We start from the raw sequence: 18006 nt of genomic DNA on the forward strand, positions 1-18006 counted from the left end.
TGATTCAGAAGCTTGTGGTTGCTTTTTAGATGTTGATTTTGCTAAGCTATACAGCATTTATTTACTGCTGGAAAAACAAAGAATGACTGTGAATCTAGCAGATGGAACAGGACTCCTGCTCTCTGTATCCTCTAAGAATGGTCATCAAGAATTCCTCCAGCTGGATATACAGTCAGTTCATGTCGTTTCTTGGTATTCTCTGTATCCCCTGGCTTCAAGCACACAATCCTCACATAGATTGGAGCACAGGAAAAGTAATATTCTCTTCTCTTTATTGCTGGCAGTGAAGACTTCCCAGTTTATGTGCCTCCATCCTGAATCCAACTCATCACAGTTTGTTCCACCACCTTATTTTGATTGTCACTTTTTGGATGTTTCTAATCAGAAGAAGGTCAATACTCTTCATCCCCTCCTTCACCCATATTGTTACCCAGTTGAACTATCAGGGGCAGAAATAACATTTGGGCATCCAGATCAATGTAACCTCAGCAAAACCTTGAACTATACCCAAATCCTATGCTAAGGATCGCCAGTAATGTTCCTTTGCATGCTGGATCCTGCTTGGGTGCTTACCTTCAAGTGCATTAGCTGCTGGGTGCTATACTGGTCCAGGGCCATGGTCTATTCCTGTAGATCCCAGACCCTGAAGACCCCTCCGAGGGTTATACCCACTGTGATGGGAGAAGCCTGGATCCATATAAGGACCAGCGGCGTAGAAAGGTAAGACAAATTCACCCTGTTATTGGACCAGTAATGTAGCCTTATACCAAGTATGAGGCTCAGAATCTTCATCTGTGCAGGAGAGGAGTGTGGAGGTTATGACTTTGCTTTAATGTATCTAGTGCACCATTCTCGGACTCTAAATAAAACCCTAGTAAACGGACAAAAAAAAAAAACAATTGGGTCCCCTGTAGGTTTATGCCATAATGTGCTAGTATGCACCCAGTACTAGCGCATTATAACCTTTCAGGCAAAGCCCTCCAGAGGCACAGATATGAACAGCAGAGGTGTTTTTTTTTTTTTTTGTGAATTCAGTGTGAATAGGTCTTTAGACCTGACACCAGTTATTCACTTGCTTGTCCAGGTCAGTGAATCACCAGGTACTAAAGGAATGTAACCCCTTGAGACTGTACCTTCAAAAGCTAGTTAGCAATGACAGTCCTATATTTCTATCTTGACTGGTAGCAGCTGGAGGACAAAATATTGGTCAACAGTGAATTAGAGTTGCTGCACAAGGCCCAGTATTTGTAAGCAATCAAACAAAGAGTTAAGAAGCATTTGAGAAAACCAAAAGTGCTTATCATTGTACATGAAGTCCCAACTTTTTTTGTTGTTGTTGTGCATGGTACAGATTGTACATCTGGTGAAGACACAGCAGGGTCTGTGGAATGAGCATGGACCTTCTATTAATCGGTTGTTTATCTCATATTCCAAAACTTGTGTTTGTTAATTTATCTACTCTTACCTGTATATCTAGATATAAAAGGATTTAAAGCGGGGGTTCACCCAAATTTTTGTTTTTTAATATTACACACATTAGAGCCAGCATAGTAAGGGCATTTACTTTCGGCATTTCTTTTCTCTCTGTACATACCTTTTATATTCTGTTTTTGTCCAGGGCTTCCGGGTTCCGATGACTGCAGGACTGGGCGTTCCTATGCTTCCGTTGGATGATTGACAGCTTGTGAAACAGGTGACCTGTCGCACAACGCGCGTCACCAGATGTCGGGAAATAGCCGAGCTGCAAGTCGGCACTATACGGCGCCTGCGCAGTCAGCTCTATACGGCGGGCGCAGGCGCCATATAGTGGCGACTCGCAGCTCGGCTATTTCCGGAAATCTGGTGACACGCGTTGTGCAACAGGTCACCTGTTTCACAAGCCGTCAATCATCGAACTGAAGGATAGGAACGCCCAGTCCCGCAGTCATCGGAATCCTGAGGCAGAGATAGGAACGCCCAGTCCCGGAGTCATCAGAACGCGGAAGCCCTGGACCAAATCAGAATATAAAGGTAAGTACGGAGGAAAAAAAAAAAAAAAAAACTGCCAAAAGTATATGCCCTTACTATGCTGGCTCTAATGGTAAAAAATCATTTTTAGGGTGAACCTCCACTTTAAGAAATCAGTCAAAACTGTAAAAGTTACACAAATGATAACCAATTGTAGTATGCATACCACAACAGAAATACTCAATATATTTTTTTTTTTTCAGATTAGTGCTGCAACTCTAGGGGGTCAACCTCAGTTGCTGAGCTCGCTTGCTGCAACCCCTATTTTTCCCAATGCTATTCCTGGACTACAGGGCATCGGAAGTCAGATAATAACCAATGCACAGGGTCAGGTAATCCAAGCAAGCTAATATACAGTTTTTAGTGGTATTCCTTTGTCATTTTACATTTTAGCATCTTGTATATATATTTTAGCAATCTGTTTTAATGCAAAGGTTTATGGGTGTGACCTAGCTGCCTAGCTGTAAAGTTTTGTGTTTTCTGCTCTAAAGGGAATTTTAGAAGAATGCTAGCAAGCAGTACAATGTTTAGGTTACTTTCATTTAAATTTCAGTTTGTTTATAAAAAAAAATGTTTAGGGCTAAAGCTCCATGCAGGCATACAAAGACATATTAAAGCCTAAATTCAGATTCATTATCACTTTAAGGTCCCATTTACACTTGTGCGACTTGTCCTGTGACTTTGGACTGTAAAGTCCCATGACAATTCGTACCCCATGATTTCCAATAAGTACTGTTCATATCTGTGTGACTTCAAAGTAGTACCTACACTACTTTGGTCCGATTGATGCGACTTGAGGTCCAAAGACCTTAAGATTACACAGGCATTGCTGCAAGTCACATCAAAGTCGCAGTGCAATGTCGCGCAACTTTTTAGAGTGCACAAGTGTGAATGGGGCCTTATGGAGAAGGTTGGGGTCTGTTAAAAAACACACACATTTACTTCAATGCTGCAGCATCAGTGTGATGTTGTAGCTGTCCCTCATCAGGTCTGAGCTTGGAAACTGAGCAATCACATGGCCCCTGATCGCTTAGTTCTTGGCCTGCTCAGAGCTGAGAGCAGTGACTCTCAGTAGAGGGCCAAGCTGGGAAGGGGGCTCCATGCTGAGAGCTAGAGCCAGCTATCATTCAGGCAGCTGGGTGAATCCCGACAATATAGCCGTGATCCTTCAAGAGCCAGGAGTAGGTCTACCATGTCAGTTGAAAGTGGGCAATAGCACAGAAGCTCTGGATCACAGGAGTGCAAAAGTAAGTGCATAAGGGAAGTATGGTCAAAAGAAGCATTGGCCCTACTTTTCTTTTAAATAGTTTGTTTAGGGTCGTTGAATGCAAGTCTTCCTCTGAATGGCTGAGGAAGACTTGTAAGATTATGACGTCATCCGCCCACCTATTCACCTCGCCCATTCAAAGTAAGTTTGTATTCATTGACAACCCTGTAAAGGGCTGAGCATTGCTCAACCAGACTAGATTTTGTTCTGTGATTGGGACAGAAAGTCTCTGTACCGATGCCAGAACACAGTGGTACATTCTGTATGTAGCTGGTACAGTTTATACAGGGCTGAAAGAGCAGCTACATGTATTCATAAAAGAAGTAGTCTGCTTGGGCCAGCTTGGTAGCTTCTGCCGGCCCCAGGAGGAGGAATAATACAGGCATACACGTCACATCCACTCTTCTCACAGTATAGCTATGAGAAACTACAGTTCCCTTCATGCCATGAGAATTGCAGTGAATGGGCAGGATTGTAGGCAGCTACAGTGAGCATGTAGATATTGCAGTAAATGAGCTTCTGTGCTCGCCCACTTTGCTTTCATCATATGACGTTACAAATTAAAGGGTCACTAGAGGATTTTTTTTTTTTAGCTAAATAGCTTCCTTTACCTTACTGCAGTCCTGGTTTCATGTCCTCATTGTTCGTTTTTGCTTTGATGTTGCTGTAATTCCTCTCTGTTCTGGACACTTCCTGGCTGTCTGTTTCCTGATCACCACAATATTGGGAGATTTCTCACTGTAGTGACTAATCAAGGAGGTGTGATTACTGTGTGTCTAAAACCCCTCAGCACCAATCCAGTTTCGTTTTACAAACCATCACTGCCCTCTATTGGCTCTCTGGCTCTGTACATCAGCGAACCAGGAAACAACAGCAAAAACGAAACTAAACTGTAGGTACATTATATGATTGTTTTTTATCTATTTTTAATCATTTTTAAAAGGAATCTGTTAACTATTATGTCGTTATACCCTGTAAACAGTAATTTCAGCAAAAAAAAATATTTCCTTTAGTGACCCTTTAATTTTACATGATATACATAAGTAGGGCGTGTCCTATTTTTTTTTTATAAAGTATGGCTTCGGGGGGGGGGGGGGTCCTCTACTCACAACTCTCCCAGTGATTTGGTGGTGATGGGGGAGGATGGTATCTCCCGGGTGGACCTGGTCCCCTCTTTTGCTCCGATTGGGTGACTACTGGTCTCAATGCAAAGTAATGTATTTTCTCGATGCCTCAGGTATATTACTGTTATGTGGTCACTGATGCTATGACCGTGTCTGTGTCTGTGTGTGTGTATGTGTTGGTATGCTAGAGTGTATGGATCTCTGTGGGTTTTCTTTCCTATGTGTAGACTTATGTTGTTCCAGTTGTCTATTGTTTACTGATATGACCGTTTTCCTATTATGTTGTTACAGCAGACTATGCTGACTTATTGTTATTTTGTAACTTTCTTTGAAAAAATCTAAAATAAACACCTTTGAAATTTTTTTTTTACATCTCTACTCCAATGCCGCGTACACGCGATCATTTTTCGGGTTGTAAAAAACAACGTTTTTCAGGCTCTAGAAAAAAAAACGAAGTTTTTTTCAACTTGATCATTAAAACAGCCTTGCCTACACACGATCGTGAAAAAAAAAAATGCTCTAGCAAAGCGCGGTGACGTACAACACGTACGACTGCACTATAAAGGGGAAGTTCCATTCGGATGGTGCCACCCTTTGGGCTGCTTTTGGCTGATTTTGTGTTAGTAAAAGACGATTCGCGCTTTTCTGTCTGTTACAGCGTGATGAATGTGCTTACTCCATTATGAACGGTAGTTTTACCAGAACGAGCGCTCCCATCTCATAACTTGCTTCTAAGCATGCGTGGATTTTTTACATCGTTACAACCCGAAAAACGACAACGTTAAAAACTTTGGTGAAAAATAGAGCATGTTCAAAAAAATTTTGTCCGTGTTTCAGAACCCGAAAAATGCTCTGGAGCCCACACACGATAGTTTTTAATGACATTAAAAAAAACTTAATTTTTTACAAGCCGAAAAAATTATCGTGTGTACGCGATATTAGGAGTGTACCAACATCCCATATATTAGATCAACCAGAAAACAACCACTAATGTGGGTTGTAATTGACAATTTAAATTTTTTTCACATTTAAAAAACTTTCTTAAAAAAACAGTATATACTACATTGAGGTATTAAAACCAAAACCAAAAATTTTTATATATTTCAGCTTACCAGTCATTAGATGTGGAGGCTGCATTTGTTTTTTTGTTTTGTTTTTTGTCTTTTTCTCCCGTTTTCACCTGGTGATATGGCCAGTAATATACCTCCTGTATTAGGGTCTCCCCACTCTGGATGAGGGGGCACATGTGGCACCTTTGGACAACAGCATTGTCAGTCTGGGGGGGGGGGGTGTTAGATGGACTAGCAGGTTTAGAGACACTAAACAAATTGGAACTGAACTTCATCTAACACTTTATAAGCAGTTATAGCAACATTTTGTTTACTTTTCGGATAAAAGTTTTACATAAGTAAAATCTGATCATTGTAAGCACTCCTGTCAGTGTTAAATCATTTGTCTCAACCTTGAAACTGTTACATCAGGAAAAGTGCTTGTTCTTTTGAAAAACAACAGACTTATTGGCTAGACCACCAGGTGAAACAAAGAAAGAAAAGCATAAAAAAAAAAAAAAAATAAGACAACTAAATACTGCCATCATCTCTTGGTAAGATGCAATATAATAAATGTTTCCTTTTGGGTTTAATACCAATTTAATGCTGTTGCAGTACATGCATGTATTTTTCATTAATCTGTACATCAACCATCACCCATAGACAGGGCCGCTGATAAGCCAGTACAACTGGCCCTGTTGTAGCAGGCCCCGGCCAGCAGGGGCCCGGATGGCAACCCTTTTTTTAAAAAAAACGGGGCCCCCCGATGGCAACTCCCCTTTTTTTATTTATTCATATATATAAATATATATTTTTTTTAATATATTTTTATTTTATTTTTTATTAAAGGGCCATTTTTTTTTCTTAGGGGTACGGGGGTCCCCAGGGGGAAACACCCATTTTTTATAAGAAAATAAATACATTTTTATATATTTTTTTATTTCTTATATATATATATTTATTATTATTATTATTAAAGGGCCCAGAGGTCCCCAGTATAAATGTTTATTTATTTATTATATATATATTTTTTTTATAAATTTTGTATTAAAGGGCCCAGAGGTCCCGGATGGCAACCCCCCTTTTTTGTAATTTCTTTTTATAAAAAAAAAAAAAAAATTTGTAAAGGGCCCCCCTCCGCTTTCCAATTTGCGGCAGCCCCCCCCCTCCCGCTTCTCAATTTCAGACGGCAGCACCCCCCCCCCCCCCCCGGTTCTCTGCTCCAGGGGGCCTATGACTGAAGCTGTGTAAGGGGCCCCATAATTCCTGATGGCGGCCCTGCCCATAGATACCTTTGCCACTTCAACCCTTCTCTTCTCTATTCTGCTACTGACCATCTCTATGACAAAATCTCACCCCTGTCCTGTCCCAACCTAGCCACTTCTGTCTACAACAAATCCCTATCTTCAACCCTGGACGAGCTTGCCCCCCTACAACCATGGCAAACAGATGACACCAGATGACACCAGGAGTCTCAAAAAACGTAGCCGTGCTTTTGAGCGTCTGTGGCATAAGACTAAGGGTGTTATTTACGAAAGGCAACTCTACTTTGCACTATAAGTGCAAGGTGCACTTGGAAGTGCAGTCGCTGTAAATCTGGGTAGATCTGACATGAGGGGAAGCTCTGCTGATTTTATTATCCAATCATGTGCAAGCTAACATATTGTTTTTTATTTTTCCTGCCTGTCCCCCTTGGATCTACAGCGACTGCACTTCCAAGTGCACTTTTAAGTGCAATTTCAAGTGCACTTTGCACTTGTAGTTTGCGCTTGTAGTGCAAAATGGATTTTCTTTTCGTAAATAACCCCCTAAGTCTCTCAAAGACTTCAACCAATACAAATCTGCACTCCAAAAATTCAATTCTTGCCTCCACCCTGCCAAGCAGACCTATTTTTTTACTCTCATTAACGCCTTCTCATCCCTTCAACTTCTCTACCTTTTAACTCTCTACTTTGTCCTCCACCTCCTCCACCCACTAACTCACTCACTGTCCTGGAGATTACTAGTCAGTTTAAAAATAAGATTAATTAAATTTTTGATAAAATCTCCACTCTACAGGTATCTCCCCCACTTAAGACCCCATGTCAACAGGTACAATTAACACTCCCCTTATTCAAACCTGCTACTTTAGATGAAGTTGCTAAACTAATTTCCAACACCTACCTAACCACCTGTCCCCTGGACCCTATTCCCTCTCAAATACTACAGTGACCCTCCGATTCTATCCTACACTCTCTAACCCACATCTTCAATCTCTCCCTCTCTTCTGGTATCTTCCCCAAAGCTCTCAAACATGCACTGGACTTAAAAAGCCCTCATTGGACCCTACCAATCTTAACAATCTATGCCCTCCTTTTCCTTTTAAACTCATTGAATGCCTAGTCTACAACCAACTGACCACTCTATTAAGAATGACCTTCTTGATCCCCTTCAGTTTGGATTTTGCCCTCAATATTCCACAGAAACTGCTCTTCTAAAACTCACAAATGACTTACTAACAGCTAAAACCAATGGACACTATTCTGTACTCCTACTTCTGGACCTTTCGGCTGCCTTTAATACTGTTGACTACCTCCTTTTCCTCAATAAACTTTACTCCCTCGGTCTCCCTGTCTGTGCTCTTCATTGGCTCTCATCCTACCTATCCCAACACACCTTCAGTGTCCCCTACAATTCTACTTCCTTCTCATTCCTTCTTTTCTCTGTCAGGCTCCCCCAAAGTTCTGCTCCTGGCCTCTCCTATTTTCAACTTACACCTCCTCCCTGGGTCAGCTAATAGCCACCCATGGCTTCCAATATCAAAGTACGCTGATGACACTCAAATCTATCTCTCCACCCTTAAGCTCACTCCATCTGTCTCCTCACGTATCACTAACTTACTAACTGTCATGAATCAGATGCGATCAGAACTGTGTGGACTGCACAAGTGAACCAGACATATATAGGTGAAGAAAGTAATAATTTATTAATGAAATGTGAATAATATGTAACACAACCACCTCCAATAATACACAGTGCACAACAAACCAATATTAGACAAGACCCCAAAATAACAATAATCAGATGAATAAATATAGCCAAAAGGGAATACCGGAATCGTAGTCTAGCTAAGCCAGGGCCATAACGGGAGGTCAGCAAATGGGGGACAAGGAGCAATGGACAGGGAGAGGGTGGAAGGGATCAGATAGCAGGGCAGGGATCCAGGTATACAGGACTGACAGGAACAGGTACAAATAGGTTTGGGATAAGAATCAGGATCAGAGTCAGGTTCAGATAACAGGTTCAGGCAACAGGTTCAGGATCATGGTTCAAATCAGGGCACAAGACGAAGCCAAGGCAAAGTATGTTGAACTTGCAGGGTTTTTATACCATTACCTGCTATCAGGTTTAGGTGATTCCTAATTGCAGCAGGAGATATCTGCTCCATCCTGCCGTCCTGGAGGACGCCAGTACTGCGGCCCAAAGATCACATAACACCAGCAGGGAAAGGCTCTCCTGACAGTTCCAAACTGCCAGGAGACACCTGCTGGTGGACATCAGTACTGCACGCCAAATATCAGATGGTATCACCAGCGAGTGGAACCTTTCCTGACAGTACCCCCCCCCCTCAAAGGAGCGACCTCCGGACGCTCCAACTAGTCTTTGCTGGGGAAAGTCCATGATATCAAGCCAAGCAGCAGACAAAGTCATGTGAGGAAGATCCATGGCTTTAAGCCGGGCAAGGTGCAGCTCAAGCTGAGCAGTGGGTACAGACACATCAGGCTGGGCAACACGTACATCAAGCTGGGTAGCAGGCACAGAAACTTCAAGGTTAGTGGCAGGCACATCAAACTGGGCAACAGGCACATCCGGGTAGACGGCAGGCACATCCAGGCAGACAGCGGGCACATCCAGGCAGACAGCGGGCTTCGTGTCGTCGAGCTGGGCAGCAGACAGGAACACCTCAGGCTGGGCAGCAGACAGGAACACCTCGGGCTGGGCAGCAGACGGGAACACCTCGGGCTGGGCAGCAGACGGGAACACCTCGGGCTGGGCAGCAGACGGGAACACCTCGGGCTGGGCAGCAGACGGGAACACCTCGGGCTGGGCAGCAGACGGGAACTCCTCGGGCTGGGCAGCAGACGGGAACACCTCGGGCTGGGCAGCAGACGGGAACACCTCGGGCTGGGCAGCAGACGGGAACACCTCGGGCTGGGCAGCAGACGGGAACACCTCGGGCTGGGCAGCAGACGGGAACACCTTGGGCTGGGCAGCAGACGGGAACACCTTGGGCTGGGCAGCAGACGGGAACACCTTGGGCTGGGCAGCAGACGGGAACACCTTGGGCTGGGCAGCAGACGGGAACACCTTGGGCTGGGCAGCAGACGGGAACACCTTGGGCTGGGCAGCAGACGGGAACACCTTGGGCTGGGCAGCAGACGGGAACACCTTGGGCTGGGCAGCAGACGGGAACACCTTGGGCTGGGCAGCAGACGGGAACACCTTGGGCTGGGCAGCAGACGGGAACACCTTGGGCTGGGCAGCAGACGGGAACACCTTGGGCTGGGCAGCAGACGGGAACACCTTGGGCTGGGCAGCAGACGGGAACACCTTGGGCTGGGCAGCAGACGGGAACACCTTGGGCTGGGCAGCAGACGGGAACACCTTGGGCTGGGCAGCAGACGGGAACACCTTGGGCTGGGCAGCAGACGGGAACACCTTGGGCTGGGCAGCAGACGGGAACACCTTGGGCTGGGCAGCAGACGGGAACACCTTGGGCTGGGCAGCAGACGGGAACACCTTGGGCTGGGCAGCAGACGGGAACACCTTGGGCTGGGCAGCAGACGGGAACACCTTGGGCTGGGCAGCAGACGGGAACACCTTGGGCTGGGCAGCAGACGGGAACACCTTGGGCTGGGCAGCAGACGGGAACACCTTGGGCTGGGCAGCAGACGGGAACACCTTGGGCTGGGCAGCAGACGGGAACACCTTGGGCTGGGCAGCAGACGGGAACACCTTGGGCTGGGCAGCAGACGGGAACACCTTGGGCTGGGCAGCAGACGGGAACACCTTGGGCTGGGCAGCAGACGGGAACACCTTGGGCTGGGCAGCAGACGGGAACACCTTGGGCTGGGCAGCAGACGGGAACACCTTGGGCTGGGCAGCAGACGGGAACACCTTGGGCTGGGCAGCAGACGGGAACACCTTGGGCTGGGCAGCAGACGGGAACACCTTGGGCTGGGCAGCAGACGGGAACACCTTGGGCTGGGCAGCAGACGGGAACACCTTGGGCTGGGCAGCAGACGGGAACACCTTGGGCTGGGCAGCAGACGGGAACACCTTGGGCTGGGCAGCAGACGGGAACACCTTGGGCTGGGCAGCAGACGGGAACACCTTGGGCTGGGCAGCAGACGGGAACACCTTGGGCTGGGCAGCAGACGGGAACACCTTGGGCTGGGCAGCAGACGGGAACACCTTGGGCTGGGCAGCAGACGGGAACACCTTGGGCTGGGCAGCAGACGGGAACACCTTGGGCTGGGCAGCAGACGGGAACACCTTGGGCTGGGCAGCAGACGGGAACACCTTGGGCTGGGCAGCAGACGGGAACACCTTGGGCTGGGCAGCAGACGGGAACACCTTGGGCTGGGCAGCAGACGGGAACACCTTGGGCTGGGCAGCAGACGGGAACACCTTGGGCTGGGCAGCAGACGGGAACACCTTGGGCTGGGCAGCAGACGGGAACACCTTGGGCTGGGCAGCAGACGGGAACACCTTGGGCTGGGCAGCAGACGGGAACACCTTGGGCTGGGCAGCAGACGGGAACACCTTGGGCTGGGCAGCAGACGGGAACACCTTGGGCTGGGCAGCAGACGGGAACACCTTGGGCTGGGCAGCAGACGGGAACACCTTGGGCTGGGCAGCAGACGGGAACACCTTGGGCTGGGCAGCAGACGGGAACACCTTGGGCTGGGCAGCAGACGGGAACACCTTGGGCTGGGCAGCAGACGGGAACACCTTGGGCTGGGCAGCAGACGGGAACACCTTGGGCTGGGCAGCAGACGGGAACACCTTGGGCTGGGCAGCAGACAGGAACACCTTGGGCTGGGCAGCAGACAGGAACACCTTGGGCTGGGCAGCAGACAGGAACACCTTGGGCTGGGCAGCAGACAGGAACACCTTGGGCTGGGCAGCAGACAGGAACACCTTGGGCTGGGCAGCAGACAGGAACACCTTGGGCTGGGCAGCAGACAGGAACACCTTGGGCTGGGCAGCAGACAGGAACACCTTGGGCTGGGCAGCAGACAGGAACACCTTGGGCTGGGCAGCAGACAGGAACACCTTGGGCTGGGCAGCAGACAGGAACACCTTGGGCTGGGCAGCAGACAGGAACACCTTGGGCTGGGCAGCAGACAGGAACACCTTGGGCTGGGCAGCAGACAGGAACACCTTGGGCTGGGCAGCAGACAGGAACACCTGGGGCTGGGCAGCAGGCAGGAACACCTGGGGCTGGGCAGCAGGCAGGAACACCTGGGGCTGGGCAGCAGACAGGAACACCTGGGGCTGGGCAGCAGACAGGAACACCTGGGGCTGGGCAGCAGACAGGAACACCTGGGGCTGGGCAGCAGACAGGAACACCTGGGGCTGGGCAGCAGACAGGAACACCTGGGGCTGGGCAGCAGACAGGAGCTCATCGGGCTGGGCAGCAGACAGGAGCTCATCGGGCTGGGCAGCAGACAGGAGCTCATCGGGCTGGGCAGCAGACAGGAGCTCATCGGGCTGGGCAGCAGACAGGAGCTCATCGGGCTGGGCAGCAGACAGGAGCTCATCGGGCTGGGCAGCAGACAGGAGCTCATCGGGCTGGGCAGCAGACAGGAGCTCATCGGGCTGGGCAGCAGACAGGAGCTCATCGGGCTGGGCAGCAGACAGGAGCTCATCGGGCTGGGCAGCAGACAGGAGCTCATCGGGCTGGGCAGCAGACAGGAGCTCATCGGGCTGGGCAGCAGACAGGAGCTCATCGGGCTGGGCAGCAGACAGGAGCTCATCGGGCTGGGCAGCAGACAGGAGCTCATCGGGCTGGGCAGCAGACAGGAGCTCATCGGGCTGGGCAGCAGACAGGAGCTCATCGGGCTGGGCAGCAGACAGGAGCTCATCGGGCTGGGCAGCAGACAGGAGCTCATCGGGCTGGGCAGCAGACAGGAGCTCATCGGGCTGGGCAGCAGACAGGAGCTCATCGGGCTGGGCAGCAGACAGAAGCTCATCGGGCTGGGCAGCAGACAGAAGCTCATTGGGCTGGGCAGCAGACAGGAGCTCATTGGGCTGGGCAGCAGACAGGAGCTCATTGGGCTGGGCAGCAGACAGGAGCTCATTGGGCTGGGCAGCAGACACCTCAGGCCGGGAAACGGGCACCACAACCTCAGGCCGGGACACAGGCATCGAATCTTCAGGCGGGGACACAGGCACCGAATCTTCAGGTGGGGACACAGGCATCGAATCTTCAGGCGGGGACACAGGCATCGAATCTTCAGGCGGGGACACAGGCATCGAATCTTCAGGCGGGGACACCGAATCTTCAGGCGGGGACACCGAATCTTCAGGCGGGGACACCGAATCTTCAGGCGGGGACACCGAATCTTCAGGCGGGGACACCGGATCTTCAGGCGGGGACACCGGATCTTCAGGCGGGGACACCGGATCTTCAGGCGGGGACACTGGATCTTCAGGCGGGGACACCGAATCTTCAGGCGGGGACACCGAATCTTCAGGCGGGGACACCGGATCTTCAGACTGGGACACCAGAATTTCAGGCTGGCATACAGGAACTTCAGGCTGGCATACAGGAACTTCAGGCTGGGTAGCTGGCACTGGAACGTTAGGCTGGGTAGATGGCACTGGAACATCAGGCTGGGTAGCTGGCACTGGAACGTCAGGCACTGGAACGTCAGGCTGGGTAGCTGGCACTGAAACGTCAGGCTGGGTAGCTGGCACTGGGATGTCAGGCTGGGTAGCTAGCACTGGAATGTCAGGCTGGGTAACAGGCAAAGAGTTGGTAGACTTAGATGGGTCATGCAAGCAGACTGGAGCAGGTTGTTTGGTGTGGAGGCAGGTTGGGTTACTGGCAGGATCGTCTTGGTTGGAAAAAACGTTCGTCTTTTCTTGGGCTTAACCACTGAAGCACTGTAAGGAAGGGGTGCAGTAGACTGAAAAGGAGGATTGGGATTTGGCAGAGAAGAGGTAACAGTAGCTGGAGGAAGTTCTTGTGGGTTTGTAGGCAGCTGAGAAGAGAAAGGTGGGTTGAATGCAGGATAGGTACAGGGAGCAGAGACTGGATATTGGTATCTGGTGGGAAGCAGTGTGTGCTGAGCTGCGACTAGGGTTGCCATGGGTGACGGGAGAAAAGACTTTTGAACAGGTAGGTGTCTGATGGTAGAAGTGGTTTGCTGTGGGTTGGCTGGGATTGATTGTAACAAATCAGACCATGCAGAGAGTATTGGTTGGACAAAGAATGAATCACATGCTGCCTGTCTGACAAGGGTCTGTACTGAGTGAATACATTCCACAAGCTTTTTCCAGGGACAAACTGAATAGTGCTCACAAAAGCATGAGGGATCATCCTCTAGCAGCCACACCAGAGATTCCACCTGATCGGCACTGAAAGGGGGAGAAAACTCATCACAGGCCCGTGGAACACAGAATAGGGCTAGCTCAGCACATATTTGGATCAAAGGCTGCACCTCTCCAAACAAAACAGACTTGATCAACCTGTGAGTGGGCCAAACAGATGATCTCAAGCAGCTGGTCATGGGTCCACTCTTTTAGTGTCTGGCGTAGATAGTCACCACTCTCAGACGCCAGCAAAGCATTATAGGGAATCACGTTGGGGTTCATTTCAGCAAGCCAACAGAACCGAGATGGTTCCTTTGTGCAGCCACTTCTGATCAGGGATGGCCTTGGCTTTCTGTCATGAATCAGATGCGATCAGAACTGTGTGGACTGCACAAGTGAACCAGACGTATATAGGTGAAGAAAGTAATAATTTATTAATGAAATATGAATAATATGTAACACAACCACCTCCAATAATACACAGTGCACAACAACCAATATTAGACAAGACCCCAAAATAACAATAATCAGACGAATAAATATAGCCAAAAGGGAATACCGGAATCGTAGTCTAGCTAAGCCAGGGTCATAAAGGGAGGTCAGCAAATGGGGGACAAGGAGCAATGGACAGGGAGAGGGTGGAAGGGATCAGATAGCAGGGCAGGGATCCAGGGATACAGGACTGACAGGAACGGGTACAAATAGGTTTGGGATAAGGATCAGAGTCAGGTTCAGGCAACAGGTTAAGGATCAAGGTTCACATCAGGGCACAAGACGAAGCCAAGGCAAAGTATGTTGAACTTGCAGGGTTTTTATACCATTACCTGCTATCAGGTTCAGGTGATTCCTAATTGCAGCAGGAGATATCTGCTCCATCCTGCCAGGATCCACCCGCTGGTGGACGCCAGTACTGCGGCCCAAAGATCACATAATGCCAGCAGGGAAAGGCTCTCCTGACAGTTCCAAACTGCCAGGAGACACCTGCTGGTGGGCATCAGTACTGCATGCCAAATATCAGATGGTATCACCAGCGAGTGGAACTTTTCCTGACACTAACAGACATATCAGTATGGGTGTCACAACACTTCCTCAAACTCAACTTGTCCAAAACTGAGCTCATAATATCCCCCCCCCCCCCCACACTTGCCTCTTCCCCTGACTTCTCTGTCAAGAGCAATGGCACAACCATCCACCTATCTCCACATGCCAGGGTGCTAGGTGTCATCCTGGATTCTGAACTCTCCTTTTGGCCTCACATCCAATCCCTTTCCAACGCTTGCCGCCTTAACCTTCGCAACATCTCCAAACTACGTCCCTTTCTAACCTATGAAACTGCAAAGCTCCTGATTTATTTCCTGGTTATCTCTCGCCTAGACTACTGAAACTCCCTCCTCATTGGCTTACCTTTAAATAGGCTACCCCCCCTTCAGTCCATCATGAATGCTGCTGCTAGACTCACACCTCTTACAAACCCCTCAGTCTCTGCCAGGCCCTCCATTGGCTGCCACTAGCCAAACCAATTAAATTCAAAATACTAACAATAACTTACAAAGCCATCCACAACTCTGCTCCCAGCTACATCACTAGCCTAGTCTTGTAATACCAACCTAATCTTTCTCTTCGTTCCTCCCAAGACTTCCTGCTCTCTAGCTTTCTCATAACCTCCTCCCGTACTTGCCTCCACGACCTCTCCCGAGCCTCTCCAATCCTCTGGATTTTCCTACCCCAATCTGTCAGACTATCTCCGAATCTATCCACTTTTAGGCGATCCCTGAAAACTTTTCTCTTCATAAAAGCCTATCCTGCCTCCACGTAACAACTTTACTTTAATTTTCTTTATTAGATCATCCCCCTCAGTTTTTTACCTTTTTGTATCACTTGACCATCTCTCCTAGATTTCTCCTGTATTAATTTGTATTGTAACTGTACTGTCTGCCTTATATAGTAAAGCGTTGCGGAAACTGTTGGCGCTATATAAATCCTGTATAATTATAATACTAAATACTCTGACCTATAGGGATCAATTCACTGAGACTTAAAAACCTCATGAATGTTTGCCTGAAAATACCTCATGCGGTACTTATATCAGAAGCAGGCAATTCACTAAAAATCATCCGTTAAATGTATTTAATTTTTTTCAGTATTTAGTGCAGTTTTATCACAGACTGGACCTCTGGCTGCAGTGGGAAGTAAAACATTTAGAAATGGTTTTACTATTGCTGCTAAATGTGACAGCTCCTACTCAAGAATACTGTTTTTTAAGTATCCAGCGGGAGCCGACACCCGCTGTAATCCTAACAACCAGTGACTCATCCCGGTTCAGTTTATTCAACTGTTAGCGGAGATTCGTGGTTGACAGAGGAATGTAAGTAAAGGAGCAGGAACAGTGTTTAAAAACTGGCATGGGGGTGCCCTCATAATCCATACCAGGTGCCTTGAGTTTGGTATTAATTTTAAGGGGAACCCAATGGCAAAAAAAAAGAAGACATGAGGTCCCCCCTAAAGTCCATACCAGATTCTTATACAAGCATGCAGCCTAGCAGGCCAGAAAAGGAGGTGGAAACAAGCGCCCCCCTTCACCCTTTAAATCATACCAGGCCAAATGCCCTCAACATGGCCTGGTGGTTGTAGGGGTATTTGGGTAGTCGGCTTATTAGCGTCTGGAAGCCCCTTTAACAATAAGGGCTCTTTCACACGGGACGGATCCGTGATGATGCGCCCCGTGAACCTCTGCTTGCTCAGCGGGGATCGCTCTGCTGAGCCGGTAGATGACAGGGAGGTCCCCGCACACTGTGCAGGGACCGCCCTGTCAGATCTCCGCTCTTCCCTATGGGGGGATCGGATGAACACGGACCGTCTGTTCATGCTCACCCGATCTGATCCGCAGACAGATGTAAAAATGGGGTTTCTCTTTCGTTCATAGACGGACACAGCCTTCATTGACCTTAGGGTTATGCTTCTTCCTACCAGGAGATTTAGGCAGAATTCTACAGCACTTAAGGTGTTAAAAACCTTTCCTTCATGCCGCTCCTCCCAGGGGGCGTGGCTCCCCCAGGCATTACCCACACTCTGCTCTAGCAGCCTCAGTTTGTTTTCTGCCTAACGACAGGAGGTCAGGCTCTCTCTGGAGTTCCTGGACTCTGGAGTTTTTTTCTTGCGATTTTTCTCGCTTTTATTATTTTGTTCCTGCATTTTTGAATCCTGCAATTCTTCTATCAACAGCCGACTGGGTGACAGGCTGGGTCCTCGACCCTTCTAGTCCCCCCATGTTCGGCCTTCGAGCGTGTGCCGGCCCTCGGCTCCGCTTCGGGACGTCCACGACAGGCCCTGTTGCTCCAGGGGCGGCCGGGGAACTTCGGTTCTAGGGCACACATATGACCGGTCTCTATGGCTTTGTCACAGTGTGTCTGGCTGACAGCCATGCCGTTTACGGACGTTGGTTCTATCTGGGATACCTCCAGCCGGGTAGTCGCAGGACGGGTAAGTAGTGGCCCCTTACTCAGGTAAGTGGTCTGGCTGGTGTTTCCCCTGGGGAGGTCGACTGAGGGTCCGCCCTGCTTTCCTCTCTCCCTCCTTCCCCTGACTGGGTAGTGGCTGTGAAGGGGGCCTCCTGGGTTTTCTTTATTACCACCGGGGCCCGTGTGTTGTTGGGGACTGTGTTGTTACTCTGGGGGGTGCTGCTGTGTTCTATGAGTTGATTTTTACCTCAGACGGCGGCCATCTTGGAAATCTTCTTGGTAACGCTGTGATTCTTCCCTGAGGTGACAGACAAAGCACAGCCAGTGCTGCTGTGTTCTATGAGGTAATTTTTGCCTCAGAGAGCGGCCATCTTGGAAATCTCCTTGATAACGCTGATAGACACAGCACAGCCTCTGGTATCTTGTACAGTTTTAGTGCTGTAACAGTTTTTTATGCCCCTGGTCTCTTCTACCAGTTTTAGTGCTGTAACAGTTTTAGTGCTGTGAATCTTCCTTGA

At 48.9% G+C, this 18006-nt stretch overlaps 1 protein-coding gene across 3 annotated transcripts in view; it reads left to right on the plus strand.

Moving 5' to 3' along the window:
* POU6F1 (POU class 6 homeobox 1) overlaps positions 1-18006 on the plus strand; it is a 170345-nt gene that overhangs the window by 111141 nt on the left and 41198 nt on the right. For all 3 annotated transcript variants that reach the window (XM_040340840.1, XM_040340839.1, XM_040340841.1), the window contains one exon: positions 2211-2339. In XM_040340840.1, coding sequence (XP_040196774.1) covers positions 2211-2339 — 129 coding nt within the window. The remainder of the gene's footprint in view (positions 1-2210; positions 2340-18006) is intronic.

This window comes from Rana temporaria, chromosome 2, assembly GCF_905171775.1.
Source record: "Rana temporaria chromosome 2, aRanTem1.1, whole genome shotgun sequence".
Lineage (NCBI taxonomy): Eukaryota > Metazoa > Chordata > Amphibia > Anura > Ranidae > Rana > Rana temporaria.